Raw genomic sequence first — 11,549 nt, forward strand, 5'->3', positions numbered from 1 at the left:
TCTCCGCGATGTCGTATTGATGTCGAAGCTGAAATACATTGTGATGCTCACATAATTATCACGGGGGCCATCGCTCCTAACTCTCGAAGGAGTGAGAGATCCTCTGCACACTGTTCCAGATTAGAGCCGCAGCCTGCGCTCGTTGCACTGGGAATCACTCATGTTTACTGATGAAGCTTAACTACATTACATCAACTTTTAAAAGCCGCGCAGCAACGCCGCTTTACTAAGCCGGCTCCATTAGCTGCAATATAAATTCATTTCAGCCTATCAACCGTGAAATTTCTGCGAGAAAGCACGTTCGCCCCCAGGACCGGCGGCTTGTTGATCATGTTGCACTCGCCGCTGCAGTGGGAGCTGGCTTTGATGCAATATAGTGACATTGCATTTGATTATGCTGATTTGATTGTGCGGGGTGATCCATTCTGCCTGATGTCTCTCGATATCCTTCAAAAACATTTTGCTTTATTGGCTTGTTGGTCCACCCGCTGGAATTTCAATGCTAGTTTGATGGTATTAATGCCCCATTTGAATGCAGAACCCGAAGTTGCAGAGGGAGGGGGGGAAAAAGCCCACGCGGAGGAGAGCATGCTTAGAATCTGAAAGTCAGATGTCAGCGGAGTCAGTGGAGGGGAAGAATTTCCTCCACATGCACATACTACGCTGGAGTGGAATATCAAATGTTCAAATCGCTTTCACAGATTTTTGGAGTGCAACAAAAAAAAAAAAGGGAGCTCTTGTCTTTCAAACAGCGCTGAAGTTACAATAACCCACTTTGCATTCTTCTAAAAGGGCTCTGCCAACCTCATAGCTCTCTGAGGGGAAGACAAGCATTCACGTATGCAAATGCAGTGAACGGTGAACAGATGTGCAGAACACCTGTGATTAAACTACAGCTATTGTGATTCGTGGACTTTCAATCACAGCGACTCTGTGACAGGAAGGAGGAGGACAAATACGTCTAGACTGAGCTACAAGTCAAATTATATGATGAAAGATTGAACACATGCATATTGATAAGTCATGTTTTATCCTATGGGCACCGCCTGTAATGGGATCTCTATATTCAGCTATAACTATCACTTTTATACTCGTCTGTTCTTTAGGATGACAATCATCTACGCAGCGGTGATTAGCGCCATCAGAGAACGAGCCGTTACATCGAAACAAAGCCCGAGAAACATCAAACATTCGCTCCACTTTAAGAAAAACGCATCTGAAAGTTGAAGAAAATGAAATGTGTCCTCTGAGTCACTGCTTTGGGAAATCAATTCATTTAGCCATACAGAGGTGCTAAGTTATTTATTGCCTGTCAGCATGAGCTGTTCATTCAATTTAATTTCTAGCAGCAGAAAACAACACAGTTGCTACAGAGGAAATTTGAAGAGAATTACTGTATTTATGGGAACACTAAGTGTTTAAAAAAATAAATAAGAGAAAAGGCATTTTCAATATCTTCCCTCCAGTTCCCACGGGAACCAGAGTAACGAGGGTTTGATATTAGACAACACATTATATTTTCACACAAACACGTTTGCACTTCTGCTGCTACGAAGCACAGGTCAGAGACGCGGCCACAAAGACGCACAATGACCTCACAGATGTGACAGAATGTCCCACCGACAAGTCAACGCACCCGACGAGAGGCACTAAAAACCACCAAAGGACGCACAGAGCATCTACAAAGACACGTGAAGTGTCCTCAAAGAGACAAAACAGCCTCAAAGACGGACAAGGCATCTCCAAAGAAGCAAAAACAACCAGATAAAGGCCACAAACACACAGCATGAGCATGTAAAGGCCTGCAGACACATAGCAGGATGCAAAACAATCACATGACCATGGTCACATGGAGGCACAAGCAGGATAAATGCTGACATTAATGAGCAGAAGACATTTGCTTCTGAGTTTCAAACATTGTATCATAATTATATTTCAGGTGAGCAGCTAAAACAGAGGCCATGTGGTCAGACTGCTCCTGGTTTAATAGCCTCATTAGATCTTCACTCACGCTACGCGTACAACAGCACAAGCACTGCACTCACCGTGTTCAGGTCAAGAGAAGCCAGTTTTCCCACTGTACACGGATTTGTGAAATCAGCAGCACATGGGCTCAGCAGTAACAGGACCTGGACGCTGCTCACACCACCGATGTTTACCTGCTCGAATCATTGAGTTCATCAGTTCATCATTAACACCTTCTGCAAAGACTAGAAGCAGTGAATTCCTTCTACTCACCGTAACACTTGACCCTTTAGCTTCATCGTCCATGTGATCAGAGAACAATCCAGCTAAATTGTAAACACAGCAGTGACAAACACCAAGTCATGTTTATTACAAAAAGCTTCTATTAGTGTTTTTATTTTCAACTTCCACAAACTTCGCTAACTTCAGATTCAGTGAAACCTGTTAAAGAAAACACTCAACAGTGAACAGCACATTGGAATCCATCATTTGTTAAATCAGTTGTTAAAACTCACTTCATTAGGATCAACAACAAACTAAAACTGGCTCCATCATTAGACACATGCTGCTACATAAATGTTGCTGAAACTCTGCCCCCACAGGTTTTTGCCGCACATTTCCATGGAGCTGCTGACATTAGTGCTGACGACCGCTTCTCCTAATGTGTGTTCATGTTTTGTTGTTTGCATCAAGTTTAGATTGGGGACACTCCTGAATGTGTTTACTCCACAAATACATACAGTACTTATATACACTTAAACTATCCATGTAAAAACCGAGTCCCAAAATGTATGAGACTGCAACCTAAAAGTTAAGAGGATGAGTGGGTCTGAACTAATTTCTGGGCAGAAGCGCTGTTGAATCTCTAACAAGCATTGGAGAGAAGATGCCGGGTCCCACCACAGGAAAATGACACATGAAAGACATGAACTGTTGGACACAAGAACTTTTTGTACTTTTGGGGCTTTTTTTCCACTTTGATAATAGCACCATTCACAGAAGCATCACACCTCAGCATTCTAATGATACACCAGGTTCATTTGAATTCAAAAAGCACCCCCTTAACAAAACAGCATCCTCTCACCTCCATCAATCCATTTTCAGCCTGCTCGTTTTGAGGTCTGCCTAAAAACCCATTTATCCGCTCATTCTAAATCATAATTGGCGTCCTAATAGCAGTGAAATGACACCGATAAATACTCACCGATCAGAGACATCGTGAGCACTTTACAGTCGTCATATCCCTTTTTCTCTAAAGTGGACATTTTTCCTCGGGGAATCAACAATGACTACAACCAAGCCTGCACGTGAACGCATAGATAACGGGGCATTTAACCCTCACGTCTCCCTTCAAATAACCCGTTTAGATGCAAATAATCAGGAGGCAACTGGCTTCTTATACGTTTGATCGTCTCCTTGGGGGATTCGGGTTGAAAGTCGTTTTACGATGCATCTGCATGTAATTGCCAACACACAAACGGCAAAACAGAAGACATTAAAGAACTTCATAGTTTTAAAAGCTTTTCAGAAATACACAATTCAACCTGAAAGTCACTTTAAAGCAATTAATACCGTTAAGCTCTCTACTTTTTATTGTGTTCACCTCCGTGTTTCTTATTGTCAGCACAGCTGAGGAAGGGTGTTCCTTCCTTAGCCTAAACAAATTTAATTATTAAAACACTATAAACCAGGTTGTTATAAACCAGACTGAACCGATGCAAATATAACCGAGACAGAAGCGCATGCTATTACTAAGCGTGCTTCAGCTTGACATGTCAAACAGGTGTTCAGTGAACAAGATACTGCAAGTGGGTCTAAGCGACGGCACAACACTGCTGCCACCTGCTCCGATTTGCAAAGGCACCCTCCATCTCTGAGTCACCGAGAACCTCTGCCATTTCAGATTATTAAATAAGATCATTACTAAGAAGCCTCGGCTTTCATACTGCTCATGACTGATTTCACTGTAATGTGAGCAAATAAATCAACTCTCCCTCCTGCACATACTAAAAACATTTGAGTATGTGTCTGTAGAGTAATACTGCCACCTAGTGTCCAAGGAGGAAAACTACACCTGATTGTCCAATTGTTGAGCTACTAAACAATTTTTCAGTTGTGAGCATTTGATTTCATAATAAACTAATTCATTTTGCATTCCAATATGGAGCAACATAAAATAAAAATAATCAGAACAACGTATAGTATGAAATCACTACAATGTAAACAATCCAAAACTAGTTCACCAACTGTTAAAGTCAATGTAAACCGCAAAGAATATAAGATGTTTGAGAATTGTCAGCTACTGAGGGCTTTTCAGAGTACTTGCTTTCATCAGAGCCTTGATGGCCCTGGCCCTCATCTCCAGCTCCAAGAGTTCCAGTTGTTGAATAGATGGCTGACAAGCTGAAGGTGTGCGACTTGACACAGGTCCTCCCTGAACAGGCAGAGCCGCATCCGCTGCCACCAGCGGTTCACTCTGCTCTTTCGCTACATCACTGCTGGACGTGGAGGAAAACGATAAAATCTCGCTGACGCTTTTGTCTATGTCACGTTGAATGTCTTTTTTTGCTTCGGGTGGTTGAGAACCAGCTGGAGGTTCCGGGTTTGCTGAGCGTGGGTTTAGAGCTGGCTCAACAACATCTCTGATGCTGTCGTTGGCTTTTGCTGCTCCAGCCACAGCTTTGACCGCCTCGTCCTTGGGTCCCTCTATGTCGCTATCGTAAGTGTCTGCGTTTATGCTCAAGACGTCGCTCTCTTCACCTGAACCACCCTCTGTAAACGGATATACATCAAGATGGTTTTTGAAAATGCTGACAGAAAGCCCGAGGGATATTTATACATTTTACATATATATTACCTGGCTTAGGTTCCTCTGTTTTTGTTGTTTCTTTAAAGCAAGACGTGGAATCAACACTATTGTCTTGCCTATACAAAAAAAAATAAGTATTAGGAAAACATGGACTATTTCCTTTAAGAAGTTAAAAAACTGTTCACTCACTGGCTTTCTGAGGTCTTGTCATTAATCAAATTTTCAGCATTTCCAGATGTCAGATCTTCCCCTTTACAAAATAAAAAAACAAAAAAAAACAACAGCAACACAGCTTTAACATAATGAATATGCCTCAGATGTAACAAATGATAAATAATGTTCCAGAGGAGCGGTTTTACCTGATAAGATCAGGATAAGGTTTTTCTCTGGGATTGGCTCCAGTTGCTCCCAGCACAGCTTTTTGATCTCGTTTAAACTACAGTCCTGTGAAAGATTAGGTGTTTAAAAATGATTTTTGAATCTGTCTATGGCTCCAGGGCAGACAGCAGAGCTCATCACTTTTTAATGTGAACGTAATACAACTTCTATAGTTGATTTATTTTCAATTTTATTAAATAAAATACAAACATTTTATATTTATACAGCACTGGAAAATGTAAATGTACCCAAATGACTCTTAAGTGAATTGGAAAACACACATTGTAGTTGGTGCTACTTTAAATGAATTAAAGAACGAGGAAAGAATCCCTATTCTTTGCCCAACGTGATAAATGCAAACTCAATATAATCTTAAGGAAACTCTCTCTGTTGCAATAGTGCTAGTAATTCTGATTCAGAATACTGAACTGTAATATTTTTCTGTTACAATAACAAACTCATTTATTGAGCCTGTATTCACATGTTCACTAATCACCTTGAGTTCATCAGGCAGCATCTTCTGCAGCTTATTCTCCCCCAGCACATGGAAACACTGCTCCAGCATCTCCCCCTTGTCACTGATATAAGCAGTGATGGGTTTAAAGGGCAGGCTGAGGTCTAGCCCTCCCTCCTCGATGTCACTGCCAACCCTGTCCAGCTCTGGGTCAGCAAGATCATCCTTGGAGTTCTGCATTAGGAAACAAGTAGGTCAGCAGGTCCCAGGTTTTCAATTGATCGTAATTCTGTCCTATTTAAAATACATTGTTTATACATAGCAATGTTGAATCCATCATAACGAGAAGAGAAGGCATTTCTGATACTGTACGCACAGTAAAGCTCAGCTCAATGCTCATGTTTGGCCAAAGAAAAACATGTGTTGAAACTGTTCGACCCCTACCACTGTGTTGTGTTGTCTGAATTAAAAAAAATGATGAATCAATCAAGAAAATGATCCAGACATGCACACAGTTGTGTTTACTGGAGAAAGGTAGCAGTTTCAGTTTAAGCTAGCTAACTGCTTATACAATTCACACATGCACACATGTGGCTATACACGACTTCTAATAAGCTTCCAAAATGCAGCATCCAAAGCGCAGTCCTTCACACAACATAACGTTTGTACAGGAGTTTGTACAGGACCTAAAAGGTATAAACAAACCAGCGTTAGCTTGGCGCTAACTCGGGTGTCTCACCTCCTGGTGCGTCTCCGCACTCCTCCGCTTACTGTGGTCATGTCGTTCTTCGGAATGAGAGTGCTTCCTTTTCTTTTCGCCGCTACTTGATTTCTTTTTAAGCATATTGAGCAAATATGATCCGATCCTCTCCTAAGACTTCAAGCGGGTGTTGAAGGTCGCGGGGAAATTACGTCATAAGCGAGCCACCACTTCTTCGGACGTTGGTGATAAACCAGCTTCACATCGCGGCTACCGCCACCTACTGGGCAACAATGTTCCTGCGTCTGTGTTTTCCAAGTCCTCTAAAAAAGGTTTTGATTGTCAAATATTTTTGAAGTGCTTTAATTAATATTTTCATTTCATTTGCAAGAGACAATTAGAAGTCATTATCACGTTTGTCAATTGATCCTGCCTCAGTGTTTCATTAAACATTATGTTTAATTGCTGCAGAAAAACGTCCGTTTTCACTGCTGCTTATTTATATTATTCACAAACGCACAGAGAGGCAACACATGATACAAAAAACAGGAAAATATTTTCAGCTCCTTAAAAAAAGTGTGTTATTTTATTATTTCCATGAACTTTTGCCGATAAACAACTGTGTTGTCATGCATTTTCCTCCACTAGACTCAGACACAGGTTTCAAGATGGTGACGATACCGCCGAGCTGTAAATCAGTCTAATTGTCCTCCCCGCCTCTGCCTGAAACAAGGTGGGGGCCAATGCGATGGCTGCCCGGGCGCCATGGCGACAGCTGTCTCCACATAATGCCGGTTGTTATCCTGATGCCATTCACCAAATTATGCAGTGGATATGGTGGGAGGTGTGCATCGATCACAATCACGTCACACTGTGTTTTCTTTGCAACATCTGCTCCCGAGCGTCTGGATATCACCTCGTTAAGAGGACAAGGATGGAGCCGGCGCTGTTGTAGGGGACACAGGAGCCATGAGCAGGTCAGAGAAACAATCACAATGTGTACGTGCATGTGTGCAGATTCTGAGCCCAGCGGCCACTGCACATTCCCACCAAATTACTTTGTAAAGCTTTATGATGAAAGACAGCCCTGCTCAAAACAGAACATTATCGCACTCGTCAGAATTAAACACACACTAAAACTCTTTTTTTTTTTTTTGATTCTCACTTTGTCTTCACACGAGCAAAAACGTCTAATGAGGAAACTCTGGCAAATCAAATGATTTATAACTGTTTTGAGACATTTTTCACATTTAATTAGTTTAGTTGAGGAAGGCGCAGAAAAAAATAAATAAATGAAAAAGTTACAAAAACCTATGTGAAAAGTCTCACCTCAAAGAAAATGAAGATGAAACAGCCAGGAGCATGTGTTGATAAGCAGTATATTAAAATGTGAATTCAAAGACAATATAAAGCATACATTTAATTCCGATGCAGAGGAAAGTGTGGGTGTAGATGTTACTTCAACTTGTCCAAAGTGACAGCTTCATACGAGCCAGTGCCTATTGTCAAACGAGAGGCTGTTAATTTGGCTTGGAGAACATACAGTACAATAAATCAACACCGACACCCTCCACCATTCTTCTTCACACTTCTCATAGGCTTGGAGCACAGTTCTCGGCGCCATACAGTAGAAGTTATACGCGTGAACTCTCCAATCAACACTTGCCCTTCACAAATCAACGCTCATTGGCAGCAAGTGTGGAATAACAATTTCTCTGCCAGCTCCGACAGATACAGTACAGCTGTGCATTCGAAGCCGCACTAAAAGGCTTGACATTGGCCTCTTTTCTCTCCACATACCTCAGACTTTAGCTCTCAATTACAATTAGCTTAGTTGGACCCACCTGTTCTTCTGATCATGGTGGCTGATCACTGGAGGACTTAGACGGGGCTGATCCCACTCAAACGTGAATGACGGCAGGTGAGGAGGATAAACCCACTACAGAGGGTCTGGGCTTAAAGTTGGCAGCAGAAACTAGAGCAGAACCAAGCGACGAGGACGTGAGGGCCGTGACCAGGAACAACGATCTGACGGAGCTGGGAGCCAGAAACTGAAGCTGTAGCTCAGAGAGGCCAAACCAACACCATGCCTGGCTGCTATAACCACTAGACAACATGTTGTATTAACCTCGGCTTCATATTTCACAAGCATCTCTGTATCTACTCATACAGTAGTTCTTGTCCAGTATCAATGATATAAAACCCAGTGTTTGTGTTACTTTCCCAGAGCAGCTCCAGGACTTTCCTTTGTCTGCATTTACAAATACGATCACGGAGGTTGGGCCGTGTTCAGCTCTTGTGTTCTGATTATTTACATTAACTATACAAAAAGCACTAACAGCACCGCATAAATGCACTGAACGCTGTTTGGAAACAAGTCATCACTCTGGTTTTGCGTCAGCTCCACCGCTGGACAGCTCTGCAGCTTTTCCCCCTTCAGCCTGTTGTTAACCTAAATATCAATTGTTCTCACTTAAGGAGCAGCTTTCCTCCACGGCGCTACCAGGCAGCTTGTTAGACGGCTGAAAAACAAGGCTGTGCGCACAGCGCCGGTGCCTTGAGTAATGGACGCCGGAGATGCCTATTAAAAGTCTATTCATCGCCTCGCACCAGCGTGTGTGGAGGAGTGCATCGACAACAGCGGTGATCGTTGAGTGACGGTGATTTGACTCAGGCGGGATTCGGCGGCGCGGTGCCTTTTAGCGTGCAGCGCCCGGCCTGTGCTACAGCGGAGGCCTCCGTTAAATATTCATCACGCTCCGAGGCTGGAGTACGACACGTCTGAGCGCACTAAGTGTGCAGCTTGGCTTGAGAGAGACAAAAAAGCAGCAGCTTCCAGGAATCAGCCTGATTAAAATTTTGTCAGACATCGCAGCCCGGAGGATATTTTAAGTTTTAAATACGTACAGTAGCTGTTGGCTTTGCAGTAAAAGTAGAGGCGAATGTGATGTAAGGATTGAGTACAGTAGTTTCACACCCCTATAAAAAATGTGCAATGATTATAAAGTAATTCTAGGTGAAACGTGAGGTGAGACCTTGTGCGTTCATCAGCGGATTGCGTTGCGTCAGCTGCCATGGGGCTCGACCTCGTCTGAGTTCCCACAGCTGTCAGAACTGAGCGCGCTCATCAATCCTGTCAACGTGGAAGACGACGGAACCAAGTTTAACTGTCAAAGTGCTCACAAGCCCGTTTCGCCTCCTTCAGCTTTGTTCTGTGCTTCCTGCAGCGTTTAATCCATCATCGCGCTCAGTATTACAGTAGGATCGCGTGGGTCGGTTCGGCTGAGCTGCGTCAACCAGGACCAACGACGACGGGCCTTAAAATCAGCGAGTCAGTAGATGTTAATCTGAAGCTAACATATGCACCGTGGTGCGTTATTTTCTGGATTTACTCGTCAGGCCGCGAACCAGCGCACGCTGCGGCTGCTTTCTATTACGTTTGCTTCTTTGGGGAGTCGGAGCACGTTTATGCTTCATCCCTTCATCCCGAGCAGAAGCTGTCTGGAGAATATCCGCCTTAAATCTACACTGCACCCAAGGACAACGAGGAGGAGGCTCTTTTCCACAGCCGCCGTGCATTTCACATAAACCAGTCAAGTGATGTCAGTCATTCTCACATTCCCGCTGTCACTGCAGTAGTTTCTCCTACAGGGACGAGCCGCTCGCTACTTATGCTAAGCCTTGGAACTGTTTAGTAAATAACCAGATAAAAAACGTGCATTTCTTCACAGAGCGATACGTCAGCCGATGTGGGATCAACGTCTCATCTGAACACGTTCACGTGGGAGCGTCTCAGCGCAGAGACAAGCGACATGCGAACTCGGCGGCTTCTTCGGAGAGCAAGCGGCGGCTCCGGAGAGCGGTGCTCCACGTGCGTTCGAGTTAGAGCGAGCGAACAATCAGGCACAGATAGGCTGTCGGGTCCGGCAGGCCGAGATGTGGATCAGGAACAGGATGGGATTTGGTCTCCCGCTCGCCTTTGATTCAGTAATTGAGGGCTAAGATTGGGAGAGAACCTGACGGGCCGGGCCCCCGAGGGCTCACCCGCAGCCTCCCACAATCCTCAGCTACTGGTTCATTCCCAGAGCCTTCAGTCTGGGTTGAGCACATACATTTCTCATTTAATAGAGAACAGAAATAGAGGGATGAGTTCATGGTTACGCTGCTTGGGGATTGTCTCGGATCATACTCACCACCTGGCTGCCGACTGCAGCCAAAGTCAAACGAGCTACTCAGGATCAGCCTCCACAAAGACAGAACGTTTCCCTGAAGGTAAAGGACAAACCAGGAATAACCTGCATCAATGCTTACAAGATGAGGATGTTTGAAATATTAGGAGAAAGACGTCCACACGGATCGTGTTAGCGACGGGCTTGAGCTAATGCTAGCAAGGGGCTTGAGCTAATGCTAGCAACGAGCTTGAACTAATGCTAATGCTAGCAACGGGCTTGAGTTAATGGAAGCAACGGGCTTGAGCTAATGCTAGCAAACATGCTTGAGCACATGCTAGCAACAGCCTTGAGCCAAGCGCTGACATCTGAATGCACATGTCCGAAGATTTGTGTTGCTTCTCTTGTGGTTTGGAGGCAGACCGACAACCTTCTGTCTGTGTGTGTCCTGTAATGTTCTTTAAAATAAGATCAAACAGCTACAAGAACCTATTTCTACGGTTAAATGTATAAATGCCGCTTCCGCTTAAAAATACCAACACATAAACTCCGATCAAACATGGTGATTCACCGTATGAAATGAACACAACGTACCCCAGTGTGCACATATTCAGCGGCAGGGATGCTGGCAAGTAATACAGAAAAGTTGGATGAATCCTAAGGTGGCTTTGAAGTGACAAGCCTCGCAGCAGCCTCTAAGTATGACTGACAGCAGCCAAGCCTGATATATTAGTGTCACTTCCAGCTGTCAGGAGTATATTTACAGTCGCATAAGCTGCGGCTTTAGCCACGCCTCATTTTTGGAGCAATTTCTCTCTCGGGCTCTATCTCATGAAGACTCTGAGAGGAAACCTGAATCAGGTCAGGTAAAAATATATAGGAGGCAACTGAAGGGGAAAAGTGGAAGCGTCTGTTGGAGCGAATGCGACTTCCTGCGCCGAGGATCCAGACAGGAGGACGCGTGCTGCTGCAGCACTGGCTCTGACGGCCGATCCTGAGGCGGCGGCGTCTCCATAGATGGCACTGTTTCATTGCGGGAGAGACCAAACGGCTGTGTGCTGCCCAGAAACAGGA

The 11,549-nt window shown here is 44.2% G+C and overlaps 1 protein-coding gene across 1 annotated transcript; it reads right to left on the reverse strand.

The window, feature by feature from the left end:
• Positions 1 to 2,330: 2,330 nt before the first annotated feature.
• Positions 2,331 to 6,546, reverse strand: LOC114847082 (caspase activity and apoptosis inhibitor 1). The gene is made up of 6 exons (XM_029136440.3): positions 6,346 to 6,546; positions 5,649 to 5,840; positions 5,134 to 5,218; positions 4,964 to 5,024; positions 4,823 to 4,890; positions 2,331 to 4,737 (listed from the first exon to the last, which is right to left on the reverse strand). Exons 1-6 carry the CDS (start codon positions 6,448 to 6,450, stop codon positions 4,265 to 4,267), a joined length of 984 nt encoding a protein of 327 aa, XP_028992273.1. The 5' UTR covers positions 6,451 to 6,546; the 3' UTR covers positions 2,331 to 4,264.
• Positions 6,547 to 11,549: the final 5,003 nt, after the last annotated feature.

The sequence above is a fragment of the Betta splendens genome, chromosome 2 (genome assembly GCF_900634795.4).
Source record: "Betta splendens chromosome 2, fBetSpl5.4, whole genome shotgun sequence".
In the NCBI taxonomy this organism is placed as follows: Eukaryota; Metazoa; Chordata; class Actinopteri; order Anabantiformes; family Osphronemidae; genus Betta; species Betta splendens.